This window comes from Castor canadensis, chromosome 8 (assembly GCF_047511655.1).
Source record: "Castor canadensis chromosome 8, mCasCan1.hap1v2, whole genome shotgun sequence".
NCBI lineage: Eukaryota > Metazoa > Chordata > Mammalia > Rodentia > Castoridae > Castor > Castor canadensis.
In genome coordinates, this window is record NC_133393.1 from 96739447 (window position 1) to 96764690 (window position 25244).

General features: G+C 35.1%; 2 protein-coding genes across 2 annotated transcripts; both read left to right on the forward strand.

The window, feature by feature from the left end:
• The first annotated feature begins 10650 nt into the window (after window positions 1-10650).
• On the forward strand, window positions 10651-11619 carry LOC141425950 (olfactory receptor 6C2-like). The gene has a single exon (XM_074084873.1). It carries the CDS (start codon window positions 10651-10653, stop codon window positions 11617-11619), a length of 969 nt encoding a protein of 322 aa, XP_073940974.1.
• A 12297-nt stretch (window positions 11620-23916) lies between these two features.
• Window positions 23917-24846, forward strand: LOC109675817 (olfactory receptor 6C2-like). Its single transcript, XM_020152429.2, has one exon. The coding sequence runs from the start codon at window positions 23917-23919 to the stop codon at window positions 24844-24846; it is 930 nt and encodes a 309-aa protein (XP_020008018.2).
• The last annotated feature ends 398 nt before the right edge of the window (window positions 24847-25244 follow it).

Below are 25244 nucleotides of genomic sequence, written 5' to 3' on the forward strand. Positions count from 1 at the left end.
TCCTTGTGTGCTCTCGCTTTTATCAGGTGCTCAAAGTCCAATCCCCTTGTTCTGTTTGCCCTTGATCTAATGTTCACATAAGAGGGAGAACATATGATTTTTGGTCTTATGGCCAGGCTAACCTCACTCAGAATGAAGTTCTCCAATTCCATCAATTTACCAGAGAATGATAACACTTCATTCTTCTTCATGGCTGCATAAAATTCCATTGTGTATAAATACCATATTTTCTTAATCCATAAATCAGTAGTGGGGAATAGTGGCTGTTTCCATAACTTGGCTATCATGAATAGTGCTGCAATAAACATCAGTGTGAAGGTGCCTCTGGAAGAAACTGTGTCATATTCTTTTGGATATATCCCCAAGAGTGATATTCCTGGATCAAATGGTAGATCAATGGTTAGCTTTTTAAGTAGCCGCCAAATGTTATTCCAGAGTGGTTATACTAGTTTACATTCCCACCAACAGTGTAAGAGGGTTCTTTTTTCCCCGCATCCTCACCAACACCTGTTGGTGGTGGTGTTGCTAATGATGGCTATTCTAACGGGGTGAGGTGAAATCTTAGTGTGGTTTTAATTTGCATTTCCTGTATTGCTAGACATGGTGAGCATTTTTTCATGTGTTTTTTGGCCATTTGAATTTCTTCTTTTGAGAAAGTTCTGTTTAGTTCACTTGCCCATTTCTTTACTGGTTCATTAATTTTGGGAGAATTTAGTTTTTTAAGTTCCCTATATATTCTGGTTATCAGTCCTTTGTCTGATGTGTAGCTGGCAAATATTTTCTCCCACTCTGTGGGTGTTCTCGTCACTTTAGAGACCATTTCTTTTGTTGAGCAGAAGCTTTTTAGTTTTATGAAGTCCCATTTATCTATGCTATCTCTTAGTTGCTGGGCTGCTGGGGTTCCATTGATAAAGTTCTTACCTATACCTATTAATTCGAGAGTATTTCCTACTCTTTCCTAAATCAACTTTAGAGTTTGGGGTTTGATATTAAGATCTTTGATCCATTTTGAGTTAATATTGGTATAGGATGATATACATGGATCTAGTTTCAGTTTTTTGCAGACTGCTAACCAGTTTTCCCAGCAGTTTTTGTTGAAGAGGCTGTCTTTTCTCCATTATATATTTTTAGGACCTTTGTCAAAGAAAAGTTGTTCGTATTGTGAGGCTTCATATCTGGGTCCTCTATTCTGTTCCACTGGTCTTCATGTCTCTTTTTGTGCCACTACCATGCTGTTTTTATTGTTACTGTTTTGTAATATAGTTTGAAGTCAGGTATCGTGATACCTCCAGCATTGTTCTTTTGACTGAGTATTGCCTTGGCTATTCGTGGCCTCTTGTGTTTCCATATAAATTTAATGATAGATTTTTCAGTCTCTTTAATGAATGTCATTGGAATTCTGATGGGAATTACATTAAACATGTATTACTTTTGGGAGTATAGACATTTTACTATGTTGAATCTACCAATCCATGAGCATGGGAGATCTCTCCACTTCCTATAGTCTTCCTCAATCTCTTTCTTCAGAAGTTTATAGTTTTCCTTGTAGCAGTCATTCACATCTTCGTTAGGTTTACACCTAGGTATTTGATTTTTTTTTTTTGAGGCTATTGTAAATGGAATTGTTTTCATATATTCTTTCACATTTTGTTCATTATTAGTGTATAGAAATGCTAATGATTTTTCTAAGTTGATTTTATATCCTGCTACCCTGCTATACTTACTGATGGTGTCTAGGAGCTTTTGAGTAGAGATTTTTGGGTCTTTAAGCTATAGGATCATGTCATCTGCAAATAGGGATATTTTGACAGATTCTTTACCTGTTTGTGTTCTTTTTATTCCTTCTTCTTGCCTAATTGCTCTGGCTAGGAATTCCAGTACTATGTTGAATAGGAGTGGAGATAGTGGGAATCCTTGTCTAGTTCCTGATTTTAGAGGGAATGGTTTCAGTTTTTCTCTGTTAAGTATAATGCTGGCTGTAGGTTTGTCATATAAAGCTTTTATAATGTTGAGGTACTTTCCTTCTATTCCTAGTTTTCTTAGAGCTTTTATCATGAAATGGTGTTGGATCTTATCAAAGGCTTTTTCTGAATTTATTGAAATGGTCAAGTGATTTTGTCTTTGCTTCTGTTAATGTGGTGTATTATATTTATTGATTTGCATACGTTGAACCATCCCTGCATTCCTGGGATGAAGCCTACTTGTTCGTGGTGAATAATCTTTTTGATGTGTTGTTGAATTTGGTTTGCCATTATTTTGTTGAGGATTTTTGCATCAATGTTCATTAAGGAGATTGGGCTATATTTCCCCTTTTTGGAGGTGTCTTTGCATGGTTTGGGGATAAGTGTAATACTGGCTTCATAAAATGTGTTTGGCAGTTTTCCTTCCCTTTCTATTTCGTGGAACAGTTTAAGGAGGGCTGGTATCAGTTGTTCTTTAAAGGTCTGATAGAATTCAGCAGAGAATCCATCAGATCCTGGACTTTTCTTTTTGGGGAGACTCTTGATTGCTGCTTCAATTTCATTTTGTGTTATAGATCTATTCAGGTGATCAATTTCCTCTTGGTTCAGTTTTGGATGATCATATGTATCTAGAAATCTGTCCATTTCATTAAAAATTTCAAATTTATTTGAATAAAGGTTCTCAAAGTAGTCTCTGATGATTTCCTGGACTTCCATGGTGTTTTTTGTTATCTCCCCTTTGGCATTCTTGATTCTACTAATTTGGGTTTTTTCTCTCCTCATTTTAGTCAGGTTTGCCAGCGGTCTGTTGATCTTGTTTATTTTTTCAAAAACCAACTTTTTCTTTCATTAATTCTTTGTGTGTTTTTTTTTTTGGTTTCCATTTCATTGATATCAGCTCTTATTTTTATTATTTCTCTTCTTTTATTTGTTTTGGGATTTGCTTGTTCTTGTGTTTCTAGGAGTTTGAAATGTATCATTAGGTCATTGATTTGGGATCTTTCAGTCTTTTTAATATATGCACCCATGGCTATAAAGTTTCCTCTCAGGACTGCCTTAGCTGTGTCCCATAGGTTCCAGTAGGTTGTGTTTTCATTTTCATTGACTTTCAGGAACTTTTTAATTTCCTCTTTTATTGCATCAATGACCCATTGTTCATTAAGTAATAAGTTATTCAGTTTCCAGCTGTTTGCATGTTTTTTGTCTTTACTTTTGTTGTTGAGCTCTAGTTTTATTGCATTGTGATCAGATAGAATGCATGGTATAATTTCTATTTTCTTAAATTTCCTGAGGCTTGCTTTGTGCCCTAGGATATGATCTATTTTGGAGAAGGTTCCATGGGCTGCTGAGAAGAATGTATATTGTGTAGAGGTTGGATGAAATGTTCTGTAGACATCTACTAGGTCCAGTTGATCTATTGCATATTTTAGATCTTGGATTTCTTTATGGATTTTTTGTTTGGATGACCTATCTATTGATGATAATGGGGTGTAAAAGTCTCCCATAACCACTGTGTTGAAGTTAATATATGCTTTTAGGTCTTTCAGGGTATGTTTGATGAAATTGGGTGTGTTGACATTGGGTGCATATAGGTTGATAATTTTTATTTCCTTTTGGTCTATTTCCCCTTTTATTAGTATGGAATGTCCTTCTTTATCTCATTTGATCAATGGAGGTTTGAAGTCTACTTTGTCAGAGATAAGTATTGCTACTGCTGCCTGTTTTCGGGGGCCATTGGCTTGGTAAATATTCTTCCAGCATTTCATCCTAAGCCTATGGTTATTTCTGTCGGTGAGATGGGTCTCCTATAAGCAAAAAATTGTTGGATCTTGCTTTTTAATCCATTTCATCAAATGGTGCCTTTTGGTGGGTAAATTAAGTCCATTAACATTAAGTGTTAGTACTGATAGGTATGTGGTGATTCCTGTCATTTAGTTGTCTTAGTTGTTTGAAGGTTTGATTGTGTGTACCTAAGTTGAGATTACTCTCTACTTTCTTGCTTTTTCTTTTCTTGTATTTTGGTGCTGCCTGTCCTTTCATGGTTATGTTGGATTTCACTTTCTGTGTGCAGAATCCCTTGAAGAATCTTTTGTAGTTGTCACTTTGTGGTCACATATTGTTTTAGTTTCTGCTTATCATGGAAGACTTTTATTGCTCCATCTGTTTTGAATGATAGTTTTGCTGGGTAGAGTATCCTGGGGTTGAAGTTATTTTCATTCAGTGCCCAGAAGATCTCACCCCATGCTCTTCTTGCTTTTAATGTTTCTGTTGAGAAGTCTGCTGTGATTTTGATGGGTTTACCTTTGTATATTATTTGTTTTTTCTCTCTTACAGTCTTCAATATTCTTTCCCTAGTTTCTGAACTTGTTGTTTTAATGATGAAATGTCATGGGGTAGTTCTATTTTGATCTGGTCTGTTTGGTGTTCTGGAGGCCTCTTGCATCTATATAGGACTATCTTCTCTAGATTTGGGAAATATTCTGTTATTATTTTGTTGAATATATTATGCATTCCCTTTGCTTGCACCTCTTCTCCTTCTTCGATGCCCATGATTCTCAAGTTTGGTCTTGTGATGAAGATGGTGAGTTCTTGCATTTTCTTTTCACAGGTCTTGAGTTGTTTAATTAATAGTTCTTTGGTTTTTCCTTTAATTACCATTTAATCTTTGAGTTCTGAGATTCTGTCTTCTGTTTGTTCTATTCTGCTGTATTGGCCTTCCATTTTGTTTTGCAATTCTCTTTCGTTCTTTTTTCTGAGGTTTTCCATATCCTGGGTCATTTATTCTTTAATGTTGTCTATTTTCGACCTGAGTTCATTTATCTCTTTATTAATCATGTTCTCTGTTTCACTTTGGTGTTTATACAGTGCTTCTATGGTTTCTTTTATTTCTTCTTGTGCTTTCTCAAATTCTCTATTTTTGTTGTCTTGGAATTTCTTGAGTGTCTCCTGTACATTTTGTTTGACCATATCCAGTATCATCTCTATAAAATTCTCATTGAGTACCTGTAGTATGTCTTCTTTTAAATTATTCTTGTGGGCTTCATTGGGTTCTTCAGCATAGTTTATCTTCATTTTTTTGGAGTCTGGATCTGAGTATCTGTTTTCTTTATTCCCCTCTGGTTCCTGTACTAATTTTTTGCTCTGGGGAAACTGGTTTCTCTGTTTTTTCTGTCTTCCTGTCATTGCCCTTGGTGTTGTCATTGTCCCTGTATTGTGTGCAATTAAGTATATTCTAGCTTGTAATAATAACAGTGGTGATATTTAGAATGGAAGGGTGAGAGGAGATTGAAAGCAAAGAAGTTAAAGAAAAAGGGAAAAACAAATAAACAAGTTAAAAAAATAAACAACAAAAAAGTTTCAAAGATATAAACAGGGAGAGATAGTGTACTAATCAACAGTAAGCTGTACAGGCATTAGAGAGACAGAGAGATGATTGAAAATAAAAAATAAGAAATTAAAAAAATTTTTAAAAGAGAAAAGAAAAATAAATAAATGAAAAAAGAAAAGAAAACATATATATATGTGTATATATTTATATATATATACACATAAATCTCCAAGTTCAAATGCAATAAAGTTTTAGTCTTAATAATTTTGGTGTTCCTCAGCCTCCAATCCTGGAGATGATGTCTCAGAACTAGTTGTATCATTGTCTCATCAAAGGCGAACCTAAACTAATAAAAACAAGACAGCACAAAACAAAACAAAAAAAACCCACAAAGTGCCCAAGTTCAAATGCAATACAGTTTCAGTACGTTTTTCAGCATGCAGGTGTAGTTCGGTTATTGTCTCATCAAAGGGAGAGAGAAAAAAAAGAGTATAGAGACAGTTCTGTGAATGTTATCTGCAGCTGTGGCTTGCCTGCCCACTGCTGTCAGCCTACTGTTGCTGTAGGCGTTATTTATGCAGATCTCAGGAGTGAGCTTAACACTCCCTGGCCCCTGCAGGCTTTGTTTACTCAGAGTTCTCCTGTGCGCAAGCCACTGCTACAAGCTTTCCCCTTTCCATGCACACTGGGGGAGATGACACAACACCCACTTTCTCAGGACTGCATGTTTATTTACAGTTCACATGGGAATTGGGTCTTCCCCCATCTCCAGTGGACTTTTCCTCCCACTGCCACTTTTACAAGCTTTCCCACTCCTGATTGCTGGGCGTGTGCCACTGCTCCTGCCTTCTCTGGCCGGCTTGTTTATTTACAGCTCATGTGGGAAGTGGTCTTCCTCCCTCTCCTGTGGAGTTTTCCTCCTTCCGCCACTTTTACAAGCTTTCTCACTCCTGGTTTTTGGGTGTTTGCTGCCGCTCCTGCCTTCTCCAGCCGACTTGTGAGGGATTTACCCTCCCCTCCTCTTTGGTGCTCAGGGCACCCTCTTTGCTACATGTTTTTGTTGTTGTTGTTATTGCTTATTATTCAGTTTCTCTTTTTTTCCCTTGTGGGGGTCAGTCTGTCCAGGGGGCTATGCTGATCTGGCCCAGGGTTGTCTGTGGGAGTACAGCATACTGCTTAGCTCACCTTGTGAGCCATCTGGGCACTGGCGTCTGGTGGCGGCACAGGAGTCCTCTTGGTTTCTCTGTTTAACATGAAGTGGAGATGCTATGCACAGGCTGGAGGTGTGGAGGAGGCAAAGTTTTGCCTTTTCTGGGTGGTTTTTCCTGTAAAGTGTGTCTCCAGCATCTCTCTAAGATTTTACTGTAGGAGGCATGCTTTCTGCTTCCTCCCTCTAGCTGCCATCTTGGAATTCTCCTGTTATGGTTAATCTTGACTAGATTGAGAGATGCCTAAGAGATCAGTAAAGCACACCTCTGGGTATGTCTGTGAGGGCATTCCCAGAGCAGATTAACTAAGAGAGGAAAACCTGCCCTGAATGTGGGTGGCACCATCCATAGACAGTGGTCCAGATTGATAAAAGGGAGAAAAAGAAAAAGCCCACTAGCCCAGGCATTCTCTCCTTCTCTCCCCACCTCCCTTCATGTCCACCATGATGTGAAATGTTCTTCTCTGCCATGCCCTCTACACCATGATGATCTGAAACCATGAGCTAGAATAAATCATTCCTCTCCTTATGTTGTTTTACTTAGTTATTTGTCATAGCAACAAGTATTCTAACACACTTCCCAACAACAAAAAAAAGTTTGAGATGATGGATATGCCATTACCCTAATTTGATCATTACACATCATAAACATATATAAAATATCACACTGTGCCCCGTAAAAATGTACAATTATCATGTGTCAACTAAAAATAATGTTTAAGAAGAAACAAATTGTAATAAATGATACATATGTAATTATACATATATTAAATTAGCATAATTTAAAAGTTTGAGAACATTTGATGTTATATATGCAATTATATAAATTATGTTGCTGTTTATTTTTAAATAATACTTATAAATATATTGATACATTTATAGAATAAAACTGAAATTGTATACAGTATAATGCAAGCAACATGAATTATGTAATTTATATTGTTCCTATTTTTATCTAATTAAAATTTCCCAAATATATTAAATAATTTGTGTGCCAAATTTTAAATGAGAAATGTGCTTTCTATATGAGCCCCTCATAGGTTTCATCATTCAGTAAAAAGGAGCTGAATTCATGTTTTATTTTATAACTTCTGTTGTTCTACTGGCCTTTATCTATTGCTGCATCTTCCTGTCTCCAAGGACACTGTCTCCAAAGAAGACAAAGTTAGCACACTTTTCCAACCTCAAATTTGGTTACTCAGAGGATTCATTAGTGACTGTTTTTGGGTCACCAGGGAATGTGTTTATCCATTTAGATGTACTTTTATCAAATAAAGCAAATGTTAAACTAGCTACTGCAAATGTGTTCCTTACCTTGAGAAGTCAGAGTCACAACAATCCTAAACTGGAGAAGATTCCTGACATTCCACAGCCTTTGTGTGGCAATATTTTTATTTTTTCTTTTCTTTTCTTTTCTTTTCTTTTGGGAATTGGGGGTGGGTAGAAAGTAAATAGTGCAGTAAGGAAACCCGTATGGGTTGGTCTTGTCTGAAATGCCTATGCATCCTAGAGTTGCCATGAATTTAACAGTGGATTTATAAGTAAAAATGGCCAAAAGTTCATAAGAAAATTTTCACCTCAATTATCATTTTCTGTTTAGGAATTTTAAGATTTCAAGTTTCAACAACCAGTAGAAATTATGTTGACAGTTATAATGGTAAGTGCAATAAAGCCATTTCTCATGTATATTATGTTTATTTTATTATATTTACTTTTTTATGATATAAGTTTGACTGCTCTGGAAGAGAAAAAAATAATTCATTTGACTCTTAAAATTGGAAATGTGAGTGATAATTCTGTATTTGGTAAACTTTTTATTTGTAGAGCATGGTTTCTTTGGCTATATAAATGTCATTTTGGAAGATGTTTATGCGCAAGAATATATCAGCATTTAAATGTTAAAATGTGATGACTGCAGAAATATATTATCTATATTGTCAACTTTACATCAAAAAATAAGATATGAATATATATAATGTATACCCCATTTCCCCAAAAGTCTGACAAATTGGCAGAAGTACCACCTCATTAGAGAGGTCCTGTCTTCATTTTAAACATACATTTTTTAAACCAGAATAAACAAAACCAATTAGTCACATTTAGGACATTGACTAACGTCTAGTGTAAACAGGGATGATTAAATTTACAAAGTGATGCAATCTCTGTGTTATTTGAGTAGTTATAAGAAAGACTGGAGGAAGGAATTGTACCTGAATATATGGAAAAGAGAAGGTAATTTCTCTGTTATAAGCTATGAAGATAACAAAGAAAGACAGAAAAGTTAATCTCTTTAAAAGCAAAAATAAAAAAGAAATTTAACAATGGGTACAAAGTCACAGAAAACTTAGTTAATATCAAAAGGTCTGTGATAAAAATCCAAATAAAAATCTAACATAAGAATCTAATGGAAGCTGGACACCAGTGGCTTATACCTCTAATCCTAGCTACTCAGGAGGCAAAGATCAGGCAGTTCAAAGCCAGCCCAGGCAAATGGTTCACAAGACCCTATCTTGAAAAAAATCCATCACAAAAAAGTGTTGTGTGGAGTGGCTCAAGGTGTAGGCCCTGAATTCAACCCCCAGTACCGAAAAAAAAAAAAAAACTAATGGAAAATGCAATAAATAAATCCTTCTAAAAGAATTTGTTGGACAACTGAATGTGTGTGTGGTACTTGAGTTGTATGCACTATTATGGTGAAAAACATACACATTTCATCATCCCCACAACTGATTATTTCTTTCTTAAGTGTCAATATAGTAGTAAGCATTGTTTCCTATGGGGACTACCATAACATAGTAATCAGACATGCAGTAAGCTTTCCAGGGGGCTTAAAACTGAAGTTGAAAACCATTGGAAATACAGAAGTTACTCAATGACTTGGGGACAGCAAACTCTTGTTCTGTGAGGAGCATTTATGAAAATACCTGTCACATAGACAAAATGTAACCTATTATCTTTATTGAAAGGAAAATACTACTGCGACATGATTTATTTGAAGTAAATGAGAAATGTTCAAATAGATATGTCAGGTACATTTGAGAATCAGAAAGGGCCATTGCAAAATAAAGATATGGATTTAATAATAATCACCTAAAATGATATTTCAAAACATAGGAATTGATGAAAATATAGAGGTATATGAGTATGGTTTTATTTTGGGGTTTTTTTCTTTATTCATTTACTCATATGTACATACATTGTTTGGGCCATTTCTCCCCCTGAGTATGGTTCTAAAAATGAAGAGGAATAAATAAAACACTAACAAAACAAAAAATTCAAACTGAGGCTCTCATGATATCATAAGTAGAAGAGTCACTGTTTCTACTTGAGCATGCACCTGCCTCTTCAAAAATGATTAATGATGTGTGCTTATGTCATTGACTGGGCCATAATTTCTATTTTGTTTTAAATCAGATTAGTCACTTTTCATATTTATTTCTCCATATTTTAGCTTTAGATGAAGATTGGTCTACATAGTCAAAAATACTATAACAGGTTATGTTGAGGAAAGAAAATAGTAGCAAACAGATAAAAGGGTGAGAGAAACATAGCAAACATGTCTTTGAAGTTCATTTATCAGAGCATTTCATGAAAGCATAAATGCCTACCATGCATAAGTATGATGTGTATGTTGTGCATTACAGGATTCTGTGTTATGCACCTCCATGAATTATAAGTAATTGCTTAGAGACATACAAATCTAAGAAGGAGCCAGGACCTGGGGAGGATCTGGGGAGTTTGTGGAGGAGGGAGGGAGTGGTGCATGCATGCTAGAGTTTAGATGTATTCAGAGGAGAAAAACACATGTGCAATGAACAAAAACTTAAAATTTTTTAATCATACAGCTATAAAAAAGACCTTAAGTGACTGCAATGTGTGTGGAATGATTCCAAGTTGTCTGACAGATATTAGCATTTTTAAAATAACAAATGTCAAGTAAATGCATTAGAGAATTCTTGAGTCAAAAATATCTCTACTCCCCATGAAATGTAAGACTCATGAAAGTTAGAAGTAATCTTCCACTGTATATTAAAACTGTAAAAATTTTCAAATCCTTAGTGGATAAAAGAAAACTGAGTGATTTAAAACTGTTAATCCATAACAAAATATCTGTGAATGTTACAGGCAGATATAACAAAAGCCAGAAATCAGCAATGAGGAACAATACAGTAACAACTTTCATTCTGATGGGACTGACTGATAACCAGCAACTGCAGGTTCTGATTTTTATCTTTATCTTTCTCACTTACACACTGAGTGTAACTGGGAATCTGGCTATCGTCTCCCTCATCTTAGTGGATTCTCACCTTAAAACAGCTATGTACTATTTCCTACAAAATTTTGCCTTCTTGGAGATCTCATTCACATCTGCATGTATTCCCAGATACTTGTATAACATAGCAACAGGTGACAAGATGATTACCTATAATGCCTGTGTCACCCAAGTATTTTTTACTGACCTCTTTAGTGTAACTGAATTTTTTCTTCTGGTTGCTATGTCCTATGACCGCTATGTGGCCATCTGCAGGCCCCTGCATTATATGACTATCATGAATAGCACACACTGCAGAAGACTTGTCTTTTGTTGTTGGGTAGCTGGTCTGTGTATTTTAATACCTCCACTTAGCCTAGGCCTAAAACTAGAGTTTTGTGACTCTAACGCCATTGATCATTTTATCTGTGATGCTTCTCCCATCATAAAAATCTCTTGTTCAGATACTTGGTTCATGGAACAGACTGTTATTATCTGTGCTGTACTGACCCTCATTATAACATTTTTGTGTGTAGTTCTGTCCTACATTTATATCATCAAGACAATTTTAAAATTCCCTTCTGCCCAGCAAAAGAAGAAAGCCTTCTCTACTTGTTCTTCCCACATGATTGTGGTTTCCATCACTTATGGCAGCTGCATCTTCATCTACATCAAACCTTCAGCGAAAGAAGAGGTGGCTATCAACAAGCGTGTGACAGTCCTCACCACTTCCATCGCTCCTATGCTGAACCCCTTCATCTACACCTTGAGAAACAAACAAGTCAAGCAGGCCTTCAGTGACTCAGTCAAAAGAATCATGACTCTTTTCAAGAAAGAAAGGAATGTAATGTCCAATCAACATAAATCATGAACTTCCCAAAATCCTAATTCTCCTTGTCTAAGGACATCTTCCCCACAGATCTCTTTTAAGATCACATCCTTCTGACCAGACAAGGTGGCTCACACCTGCAATTCCAGATATGTGGGAAGCAGAAATTCATAGGATTGCAATTCCAGGCCATCTCAGGCATAAAGTTAACAAGACTCATCTCAACAAATAAGCTGAACGTGGTGGCACACACCTATCATTCCAGGAAATGAGAGGTCTTGCTCCAGGATGAACCTGGACAAAAACACATGACTCTATTTTAAAAATAACTGGAGGCATAGCTCAAATGGTAGAGCATTTGCCTAACAAGTTAAAGCCCTGAGTTCAAATCCTAATACCACCACTAAAAAAACTCACATCTTTCATTAGTAGGCATGTTAATAGCTTTCAAAAATTTAATTCCTGGATTCATTTGCAAATTAAGAATACCAAAAGATAAAATATGGCAAAATAAGATAGAAGTAAATTGCCAATATATTTTTACATTTTCAGCAAAAAACAAAAAAGTCATGGTCATTATTGTTTCTTCCAGTCCATAGTTTTCAAGTGTTTTATTTATTGGCTCACTGAATAAATATGTATTTGGGTACTTTCTTTATGGCAGACACTGTTTTAGGTCTAAAACTAGAGGAGAAAGAAAACCAGAAAATACCTTTCATATACCCTTAGAGGCAAAAAGAAGAAACAGAAACAAGCTAAGTGTCCATCAACTGATGAATGGATAAAGAAAATTGTTGCATACATGCAGCATGGAATACTACTAGTCAGCCATAAAATAAGATGAAATCCTATTGCTTGCAATAGCATAGATGGAACTAAAGACCCATCAGTAGAGTTAAGTGAAATAAACCAGGCACAAAAAGAGAAGTACCTCATTCATATGTGGAAATAAAAAAAGAGAAGAAGTAAAAGCATCAAAGTGTTGCACAAATGTACTTCCTATACTTTTACCTTTGCATGCTGCTCTCAGTGAAAACACAGTTCATATTTATTATACACTTAAATACATCTATTACTTGCTGTGTCATTTGATTGGTTTATTGTATATATTTAAAGTATTCAGCATGATATTTTTATATACATAGTGCAAGCAAATTAACATACACATCATCTCAAAAAGCTTCCTATTTTATCTGAAGCAAAAGCACCAAATATCTCTGTCAACTTTTATAAACTAGGTGCTGTGGCACATATCTGTAATCCCAGCAGTTAGGAGGCTAAGATAGAAAGATCATAAGTTCCAGGCCAGCCTGGTCAACATAACGAATTTCAGGACAACCTGGACAGCAAGACTCTGTCTCAAGAAATAAATGAATTATTAACTGTAGTCCTAACACTATACACCATGTCTCTAGACATAACTTACATAACTGCAAGTTTATACCCTTTTACCTAGGAATACCAAAACTTTATTTTCCTAAATGCATCCAGATTCTTTCTCATCATGTATCCCACAGCAAAAGGTATGAAGTAAAGGAAGGTTTGGGTTTGTCAAAGTTAGCCAGTGTTTGTTTGTTTGTTTGCTTTACTTCATTTCAAATATATCTTATTTTGTTTTTTCATTTTTGCATTTACTTACATATGTATACATTATTTTGGCCACCCCCTCATTCCTCCTCCTGCTTCAAGCCTCTAGGCAGAACCTGTTCCACCCTCTTCTTCTCTGATTTTGTAGGAGAAAAAACATAAAAGATAATAAGATGTTTTGCTAGTTTGAAATAAAGACAGCTACACAGGGAGATGCCTCATGTTCTTTCCATGCACATGTATTGAAAACCATGCTGGTTCATCTCTACCAGACCTCTTCACTACTTCCTGCTCTCTTTCCCATAGTGGGCTCCACCAGTTTAAGATTACTTTATTCATTCCTATACAGTGAGCACATCAATCACATTCAAGTTTTAGGTTTTCTTCCCTTTCCCTATTCCTCCCGTGCATGGTCTCCCCTTAGTGTGTGATCTATGTTTAATGACATTACTGCATTTGTTTTATATCTATAATCCTCTTATGAGGGAGAACGTGCAATTTTGGCCTTCTGAGCCTGACTAACATCACTTAAGATGATGTTCTCCAGTTCCATCCATTCACTTGCAAATGACAAAATTTCATTCTTCTTTGTGGCTGAATAAAATTCCACTGTGTATAAATACCAAATTTTCTTAATCCATTCTAAATTTATATCCTGTCACCCCTCCTTCTTGCTGTGAGATTTTTCTGAAGTCACTCAAATTATTGAAAATAATAACATATTCTTTTGAATAATATGTTCAGTATATTTTGAATAATATATTCAAAAAATATTCTTTTTGACTGGAGCATTTAATCTATTTTTAAAAGAGCTTTATTAATATATAAAAACATCATATTGTATTCCTTAAGCATAGATCAATAAATGTAATACAACATCATAAACAGAATCAAGGGCAAAAACAACATCATATCAATAGATGCAGAAAAATCTTTGACAAAATTCAACATCTTTTCATTATAAAAGCTGTGAAGACAGGAAATCAATGTGAGTCAACTCCCTGTATAGCTATCCTTATCTCAATAAGCAAAAACCCTTGATCCTTCCTATTATTGCTTATACTCTCTCTACAACAAAATTAGAGATAAGGGCAAAACAGTTTCTGCTGGGTATCGAGGGGGTGGGGGGAGAGAGGGAGGGGGCGGAGTGGTTGGTAAGGGAGGGGGTGGGGGCAGGGGGGAGAAATGACCCAAGCCTTGTATGCACATATGAATAATAAAACAATAAAAAATAAATAAATAAAAAAGAAAGAAAAAGAAAAGCTGTGAAGAAACTAGGAATAAAAGACATATTTCTCAACATTATAAAGGTTATATATGACAAACCTATAGCCAACATTATACTAAATGGGGGAAGAAATAGAAAACATTTCCTCTAAAATCACGAACAAGGCAAGGGTGTCCGCTCTCCCTACTGTTATTCAACATAATGCTGGAATTCTTAACCAGAGCAATAAGACAGGAGAAAGAAAAACGAGGGATTCAAATATGGAAGAAGGAACTCATAGTCCCTATTTGCAGATGATATGATCTTATACCTGAAAGACCCTAAAAACTCTTAGATCTAATAAACATGTTCAGAAAAGTAGCAGAATACAAAATCAATACACAAAAATCAGTATATGCAAACAATGAACTGTCTGAGAAAGAAATGAGGAAAACAATACCATTTACAATAGCTTCAAAAAATAAAATGCCTAAGAATAAATTTAACAAAGGAAGTGGATTAAGAAAATGTGGTATCTATACACAATGGAATTTTATGCAGCCATGAAGAAGAACAAAATGTTATCATTCGCTGGTAAATGGATGGAATTGGAGAACATCATTCTGAGTGAGGTTAGCCTGGCTCAAAAGACCAAAAATCGTATGTTCTCCCTCATATGTGGACATTAGATCAAGGGCAAACACAACAAGGGGATTGGACTATGAGCACATGATAAAAGCGAGAGCACACAAGGGAGGGGTGAGGATAGGTAAGACACCTAAAAAACTAGCTAACATTTGTTGCCCTTAACGCAGAGAAACTAAAGCAGATACCTTAAAGCAACTGAGGCCAATAGGAAAAGGGGACCAGGAACTAGAGAAAAGGTTAGATCAAAAAGAGTTAACCTAGAAGGTAACACCCACGCACAGGAAATCAATGTGAGTCAATGCCCTGTATAGCTATCCTTATCTCAACCAGCAAAACCCCTTGTTCCTTCCTATTATTGCTTATACTCTCTCTACAACAAAATTAGAGATAAGGGCAAAATAGTTCCTGCTGGGTATTGAGGGGGGGGAGCGGGAGGGGGCAAAGTGGGTGGTAAGGGAGGGGGTGGGGGCAGGGGGGAGAAATGAACCAAGCCTTGTATGCACATATGAATAATAAAAGAATAATGAAAAAAAAAAAAAGGAGGTGACCAACCTATGTCATGAAAATTATAAATCACTAAAGAAATAAATCAATGAAGACATTAGAAGATGGAATGACATCCCATGCTCTTGGATCAACACAACCAATATTGTGAAACAGCTATACTACCAAAAGCAATCTATATTTCAATACAATCCTTATCAAAATTCCAATGACATTCTTTTTTTTCCTTTTTCTTTTATTGTTCATATGTGCATACAAGGCTTGGTTCATTTCTCCCCCCTGCCCCCACCCCCTCCCTTATCACCCGCTCCGCCCCCTCTCTCCCCCCCCCAATACCCAGCAGAAACTATTTTGCCCTTATTTCTAATTTTGTTGTAGAGAGAGTATAAGCAATAATAGGAAGGAACAAGGGTTTTTGCTGATTGAGATAAGGATAGCTATACAGGACATTGACTCACATTGATTTCCTGTACGTGGGTGTTACCTTCTAGGTTAATTCTTCTTGAACTAACCTTTTCTCTAGTACCTGTTCCCCTTTTCCTATTGGCCTTAGTTTCTTTTAAGGTTCCAATGACATTCTTTACTGAGACAGAAAAGGCAGTCTTAAAGTTTATATGGAAGCACAAAAGCAATCCTGAGCCAAGAAAGCAATGCTGGAGGTATCACAATATCTGACTTCAAACTATACTGCAGAGTTATACTAATAAAGACAGTATGATACTGGCACAAAAACAAACATAATAGACGACGCTGACAAAAACCGGTGCAACTACAGCCATCTGATTTTCCACAAAAGAGCCCTAAATATGCATTGGAGAAATTATAGCCTGTCCAACAAATGGTGCTAGGAAAACTGGTAATCCACCTGCAGAAGACTGAAACTATATTCCAGTCTCTCACCTTATACTAGCATCAATTCAAAGTGGACTCAATACCTTAATGTAAGAACTGAAATGGTGAAATTGCTCCAAGAATAAATAGGGAGCACATTGGACCACATAGGCATTGGTAATAACAGTATGAATAGAATTCTAATAGCTCAGCAATCAAGAGAAAGACTTGACAAATGAGACTTCATGCAACTAAAAATGTTCTGAAGAGCAAAGGAAACAGTCACTAGACTGAAAAGACAACCATAGAATGGGAGAAAATTTTTGCCAGCTGTACATCTGAAAGGGATTAATAACCAAAATAAATAGGGAGCTCAAAAAACTAACCTCTCAAAGAATCAACAACCCACTGAATAAACAGCCAAATGAACTGAACAGACAAGTCTCAAAAGAAGAAGTACAAACAGCTAATAACTACACAAAGAAATGTTCAACATCTTTGACTAAAGGAAATGCAAATCAGAACAACACCAAGATTCCATCTCACTCCACTCAAAATAATTATCATCAACAAACACAAATGCTGGTAAGGATGTGGAGAAAAAGTGATACTTCTATCCTGCTGGTGGGAATGTAAATTAGTGCAACTCCTTTGAAAAGCAGTATAGAGGTCCCTCAAAAACACTAAAGATAGAACTACCATGCGATCCAGTGATACCAGTCCTGGGCATATATTCAAAGGAATGTGCTACAGAACACGATAGAGCCACTTGCACACCCATGTTTATTGCAGCAGTATTCACAATAGCCAAGCTTTGGAACAGCCCAGATGCCCCCCCACTGATGAATAGATTAAGAAAATGTAGTGTATGTACATAATGGAGTTTCTTTCAGCCATAAAGAAAAATGAAATTATGTTGTTTGCAGGTAAACAGATGGAACTGGAGAATCATGTTAAGTGAAGCAAGCCAGGCTCAAAAAGTCAAAGGTCACATGTTTTCCCTCATATGTGGCTAGAACTATAAGTTAAATGTACACATATAAACACACATATGATCATATTTATGTGTGTGTGTGTGGTGTGTGCATAGTGAGAGAGAGAACAAGACTGTACTAGTGAGTCTGTCTGAGGAGACTATGATAGGCAAGAGAGGGAAAGAAAATGCTAGGAAAAGAAAAATATTGAAACCTACCATCTATATATGATTATAATATAATGTAATACATTGTAAACTGTTGAATAATAGGGGAGCAGGGCGAAGAGAAGGAGTAAGAAATGGGGGAAGGGTTTAATCTGATTAAGGCATTATATATATAGGTCTGAAATGCCAAGGCAAAATCCCTTTAGATTATCAATATACACTTTTTAAAAATTGAAGGACAAGAGGGTAGAACCGGTCTTATCTGGGTTGTGGGCATCAGTGAGAAGGGAGAGGACATAAGGAAATGGTGAATGAAGGTGAATATGGTGGATGTATTTGGTATTCATATATGAAAATAGAAAAATGAAACATGTTAAAATTGTTCCAAGAAGGGGAGAGGAGGAAGAATGATGGAGGATTAAATATGACTAAGATATATTATAAGCACATATCCAAATACAAAGTGTGTCCCCTGGGTAACTATTATATGCTATTAAATAAATTAAAAGTTTCAATAACATCTTTATTAATACATGTAGTTTACATATAATAGCATCAATGTGTAAATTATACTTGTACAGTTAAGTGATTCTTAGTAGTATTCACTAAGTTGTACATGCATAACCATAGTCTAACTTTAGAACATTTTTATCACCCTTAAAAGAACATTGTACCCATGAGCAGTCACTCGTTATTCATCTCCTTCCACATTTCTTCCCAGCCAGAGATAACTACTAATATACCTCCTTCTGTGGTTGTTCAAAGGATATAGCGTTTTAGTTAGACAGGAGAAATAAGTTTTTTATGACTATTGCTCAGCAGAATGACTATACTCAAATATAATGCATTGCATATTACAAAAAGACTAAGAATAAATTCAAATCTCTAATCAAAGCAAAATGAGTGAGAAGTATATGTTAATTGGTTTGATTTAATTATTTCATATTGCCTGCATATATCAAAACATCATATTATTAGCTATAACCATATATAATTACAGTTCATTGATTAAAAATAAGAAAAATAAGGCCAGATGCATTGGCTCCTTCCTGTAATCCCAACTACGTGGGAGGTAGAGGTTAAGAGGATCACTGTTCCAGGCCAGCTGGGGCCAAAAGTTGGTGAGACCACAACTCAATCAATAAGCCCAGGTGTTTGGCACATGCCTGTGATACCAGCTATATGGGAGGCCATAGGTAAGAGGACCACGGTCTGAGGCTAGACTCAGACAAACATCTAAAACCCTACCTGAAAAGTAACCAAAGCAAAAAGAGACTAGGAGTGTGGCTAACGTGTTAGAGTTAGCCTAACAAGCAGTTTAAATCCCAGTGCTCCAAAATAATTAATAATAATAATAAAATAATAAGGTCCATGTGTTTTAAATGAACACATCAAATATTCTTATACTAAATTATAAGATAATTTTATTTAACACAATAATATTTCTCATGTAGTAGACTCTGCTATATTTCTATTCCAGAAGAAATGATAAAGTTAGTTTTGTGAAAGAATGAATTTCATATTGGGTTGATTTCCCAATATAGATTTGAGGTCATTGAGATTCTTGGGTATTAAATTTTATATATCAAATATGTTAATGCATGAAAAGAAATTTCTATTTCTGCTTTCATGGAAAGTTTGATGAATTTAATTATTTGTTCTGACTGAAGTTTTATAGTTTGCCTTATAAGAAGAATATTCTGAGAAAGGGAAGCTAAATAATGTTTTTTAACCTTAATATGTAATTTAATAACTGTATAACATTGACAAGGCAGAAAAGGAGACTTAGACCTTTTAGCTGTTGTACATGACAAACACTAATTAAAAGAGACAGACAAGATCTTGTTTTTTATTAGGTTCTTAATGTTTTCCTGCCAGCATGTTTTAAGTAATATGGATGATTTCCCCTGTCTCTAAAGGCCACTTTTCCATTGTTGCTATGTTAGGTTTGATTTTTTTCCCTCAAGTTCCTTATACAGATGATTCATTAGTGATTTTTTAAACTGGGTCACCAAGGGCTCTGGTTCATTAACTTTGCTGCAGATTTGGCAAATAAAATAAAGAACAAGATTGAAATTAGAAAAATCCTCTCTGTAAGCAAAAGACTTGAGAACATCATTTCTTCAAGAGCTACCAGGAGTTCCTTTGGACCCACTTTTGTTTTCAGATAAAAAAAACAAGGAAGCTATCTGCTAGGTTTATGATAGCACTACTTTTATTGTTAAAAAAAAAACTGGATGGAATTGAGTAGATACAAAACCCAAGCAAATTATGCATTTCCAGGCTACTGTTACTGTGGAAGTGACCAGATTCAGTCAATAGCAACCAGAAATTATCATGCTAATTGTCAGCATTCTATCCACTTTCAAATTATGTTTGTAAGAATGGCTGTGGTTAAACAACATATAGAAGAAGGTTCTGATTACCTACCAGAAGTGTAAGTATAATAAATTCTGTCATTTTAGTTAAATGTGCTTGAGATTTTGGTCACATATGCCTCTAGTAAATAAATGTTTCCTGACTATTAAAATTTAAAAATGAAATTCCTAGCATGGTATTAATTTAAACATTAATTTTAAAGCATTTTAATATTAGATGGTATGTAGCCATTGATAAGATTATGGTAAGCAATAATGAGTAAGATGTTATCTGAAAGTGGCATAATTTGAGTGTTGTGAAAAGTAGTAACATCACCTACATACAAGTCTCTAGAAACTAAAAACTACAAACTAATGGCTGAGTGTGTCTTCCAGTGGAACTGGAGACTGGGGTGCAGGGATAGACTGGGGAGACCTAGAGTGCAGGATAGAATATTACTCCAGTCAGGTAATCCATGTAAAATCCTTATTTCAGTTTCTAGCATACAGAAAATGTTCTGTAACTAAAGCATATTAGTTTGATTATTAAAAAAAAATACAGGGAAGAAAATAGGATATGAAAAATCAACAGCTTCACTTTGGACTTACATTTGGGTACATTAGGTTATGTGATTGAGACTATGAAGAGCAATCATTTTTTTTTGAGATTAAGAGTTCAAGAAAATATTCAAAGAAGCATGCACATGTTATGAACTAATGAAGTAAAAAGAACTATCAACAGAAGAGACATAAGCAAGAAAATAAATGCCTAGAAATTACAAAGTGGAAAGGTGAGAAGCAAAACATAGACACCTAAAAAATTAGCTAGCATTTGTTGCCCTCAACGCAGAGAAACTAAAGCAGATACCTTAAAAGCAACTGAGGCCAATAGGAAAAGGGGAACAGGTACTAGAGAAAAGGTTAGTTCAAGAAGAATTAACCTAGAAGGTAACACCCACGCACAGGAAATCAATGTGAGTCAATGCCCTGTATAGCTATCCTTATCTCAACCAGCAAAAACCCTTGTTCCTTCTTATTATTGCTTATACTCTCTCTACAACAAAATTAGAAATAAGGGCAAAATAGTTTCTGCTGGGTATTGGAGGTGGAGAGGGAAGAGGCGGACTGGGTGGTAAGGGAGGGGGTGGGGGCAGGGGGGAGAAATGAACCAAGCCTTGTATGCACATATGAATAATAAAAGAAAAAGGAAAAAAAATAAGTAAATAAAACAAAACAAAACAAAACAAACAAAAAAAAGAATTGGCAATAAGGTAAGTTATGAGAAAATATTACGAATATGCTAAAAATACCCATTCTAGCAAAGTGTGGCCCCCACTAGTCAGCAAGCAGAGATCAGAAGAATCAAGGTTGAGGCCAGTCTAGGCAAAAAATTAATGAGCTCCCATCTCAACAAATAAGCTGGGTATGGAGATGTGTGTCTATATTTCCAGCTATCCTAGAAGCATAAGTAGGAGCCCACAAAAGGGCTGGGGGTGTGGCTCAAGAGTACAATGCCTGCCTAACAATTGCCAGGCCCTAAATTTCAACAGAAAAAATGGAAGTGTTTGATAAACTTTCATCTAAATTGCTCAGTTAAAATTATAGGGACAAAACATGACTTCAAGATATTGACTAACAAAAAGACAATCACTGTAGACCAGGGCACTAAAATCATTAGAATATACTTATTACTCATTATCAGCCAGGTACTTTTATAAGTACTTTATAAATATACTTGTTTCATTTTTAAGCATACTATATGTGTTACAGATAATATTATATCTATTAAGGATAACAAAGGGAGTCACAGTGAGATCAAGCCACACTTCAGAAGATGTTTAACAGTTTAAATCCGATATTTTTTGGACTTTTAGTGATATTAATAACAGTATTTTGGTGTGTGTTCAAAACTTAATTAAACAGATTCAAAACTGAAAACAATTGTGGTGATTTTTGTCTGGTATATATTTCATAGTTAACATACATTATCATTCTATACAATAAATTTGTTTTCAAAATATACCATTTCTAAACCAATGGGATGCTATTTAGATTCATAGCTTGTGTTATAAATTAAACAGTTGACTCTTTCCTTGAGAAAACAAAAGGAGACTGAAACATGTAACTATTAATAGCAGATAATTTGAAGTGATGAGAAAAAATATAATTATATGTATTGGGCATAGGTTTGTCTTCTTTGCAGAAATAGCCACTCAGGACCTTTGCCCATTTTTAATACTTTTGTTATTTTTAATTACTATGCATTAATAATATGAGGGGATTTCATTGTGATAACTCCATACATGTGCACAGAGTACCCTGAATAAGTAAACCCCTTCATTTTATTTCTATTCTCTCCCTGTTACATCCTCCTTTTATCAGTGTTTGGTGAGTCTCGTTATGCTGCTTTTGTATATATGTACTTGCATATATATACTTGTATATGTATATACACACATATATATATGTAGCATACTTTGATACTATTCAGTCCTCAGTATCCTTTCTTTCTCCCTCGCCATTATTGATCCCTTGATCCCCCCGACTTTCACATGCATGTCCTATCATTGTTATTATTACTATTATCATTATTATTATCACATTATCATCATCCTTTTAAGTCTAGGTTTCATACATAAGCAAGAGTATGTGATGTTTGGCTTTTGGGGTTGGCTTATCTAACTCAACATGATGCTCTTCAGTTTCATCCATTTTCCTGTAAATGACATAATTTTATTTTTCTTTATGGCTAATAATATTCTATGGGATATATCTTCAACATATAGTTAATTTTTACTCTTCAGAATATATTTAGTAGCTGTACATTCTATTACATTGATTTGTTGGCCAATTCTTTCCTATTACATTTGTATTAATATTTTGATATATGTAAAGAAAAGCTCCCACTTTATTTTTAAATATTTTATTCCCCACTCTTCTCTTTTTTATTTTTCCAGGTAACATTTAGAATTGTTACTTTGATTTCCTTCAAATTTTTTCTTGTTAAAATGCTTTTTAAGCTTTATTATTATTACTGTTGTGCTGGGTGTGGTACTTTATGGCATTTACAAAGGTTCTTACAATGTATCAAAAATATCATACTTGAATTCACTCCCTTCACTGCTCTCTTTCAATCCCTCCTCCCCAGTTTAAGCATTTTTTAAAAAAATCTACTGGAATCCTACTTTTTTGTTTTTAAAAACTTCTCCTTCCCTGTGCTTCTTTGAATATGCACATAATTTACTATGGCATGAACACTCCCATTTTATGTTCTGATATTCCAAAATAAATATCAGTATTCTTAGGAGAAAAGAAAATCTTCCATTCCTTCAACACCATATCAGAAAAAGTCTATAACTGAAATTTTAAAATAAAAACTATAAGGGAAAAATGGAGATAGAGTCAGGGGAAAAAGTTGCTAAAAGAAAACACAAATGTTTTTAGTTATAATCCTAGACCTCAGCATCTTAACCAATGGATGAAGAGACTGTGTAATGAACTTAAAATAGTTTGAGATATATTTGCACTTAATGAATTTTTTAAAATGTCAAGGAAAACATTAATAGATTAAACAAAATTTAAGAATCACCTTTGGGATTCTGCCTGAGAGTTAGAAAAAACACTTAATATCACAAAACATTAGCAGTCAAACTTGTTTAGAAAAATAAATCTTAGGGACAGATAGAATAAAAAACAAAGTGCTGGGACTATAACTCACTGGTAGACCATTTGCCTAAAATGTGCAAGACTGTGAATTTGGTCACCAGCACTGCAAGAAAAAAAACAAAAAAAAATTAAGAATAAAATGCACTGAGTACGAAGCACCCATAACATTTTCAAATGGACAAAGAGAAGGCAATTGATTTTTTTTAAGTCTACAATGGAGTGGGGGGTAAAAAAAACTACATAATTGTAGAACCTAATCTATGCTTTTTGATAATATTTGTAAACAAAATATTTAAATGCACATGGATTAATTTTGATAACTTTTTCTTCTTAGTTACCACTCTACACAAATATCTCTGAATTTCAAATGCAGACTGAATAGAAGCCAGGATTCAATTATGAGAAACCACACTATAACATTTATCCTACTGGGGCTGACTGATGACCCAAACCTGCAGGTTGTCGTTTTCATCTTCCTTTTCCTGACCTACATGTTGAGTATAACTGGGAACCTCACAATCATCTCTCTCACCATCGTGGATTCACACCTTAAAACTGCCATGTACTTTTTCCTACAAAATTTCTCCTTCTTAGAAATCTCATTTACAACTGCTTGTATTCCCAGATACTTGTACAACATATCAACAGGTGATAAGACAATCACATATGACAATTGTATCATTCAAATTTTTTTTTCTGATCTTTTTGGTGTAACAGAATTTTTTGTCCTCTCCACCATGTCCTATGACAGATATGTTGCCATCTGCAAACCCCTGCATTATGTGACCATCATGAACACCAGGGTCTGTAGAAGACTCATCCTTTCTTGTTGGACAGCTGGTTTGTTGGTCATACTCCCACCACTTATCTTGGGACTAAATCTGGAATTCTGTGACCCTGTTATTGACCATTTTGCTTGCGATGCATACCCCCTCCTCAAGATCTCATGCACAGAAACATGGCTCATAGAGCAGGTAGTTATACTCAGTGCTGTGTTAACCTTTATCATGACCCTAGTATGTGTAGTTCTGTCCTACACATACATCATTAAGACCATCCTACAATTCCCTTCTGCCCAGCAAAGGAAAAAGGCCTTCTCTACCTGCTCTTCCCACATGATTGTGATTTCCATCACCTACGGAAGCTGCATCTTCGTCTATGTCAATCCTTCAGCAAAGGACTCAGTGACTATCAATAAGGGTGTGTCAGTCCTCACCACTTCCATCGCTCCTATGCTGAACCCCTTCATCTACACCTTGAGAAACAAGCAAGTCAAACAGGCCTTCAGTGACTCAGTCAAAAGAATTTCATTGTTATTAAATAAATAACGAAGGTTGCTAAAGTTAAAAAATTTAAGTTTTTTTAACATGGTTTCCAAGTATGTATCTTTGAATTTTTATATTATTCCTTTCCTGGCAAGGAAGCAATTTCAAGGTGACTTCTTAAAAAGCCAATAAATAGGAAACAAAAGAATGACTTCACATATTAACAAGTCTTAATCAAACTGCAAATCAAATGAAACAAAACAAACAGAATCAAAGAATTCATTGTATGTTTAAGATTAATGAATCATATTTTTACATTTTCAAATTCTAATATTTAAAGGCACCGTTTCAGGCAATTGGGAAACCCACAAATTTATTGTCCTTTCATCCATTACATGGAGCCAATGAATTAGGTAAAAATAACATATTATGCATAAATTATAAACAGAAAACAACCAAAA

Bases quoted from the DNA above. Each gene is read 5' to 3' on its own strand.
- LOC109675817 (XM_020152429.2), top strand. From the start codon at position 23,917: ATGAGAAACCACACTATAACATTTATCCTACTGGGGCTGACTGATGAC.
- LOC141425950 (XM_074084873.1), top strand. From the start codon at position 10,651: ATGAGGAACAATACAGTAACAACTTTCATTCTGATGGGACTGACTGAT.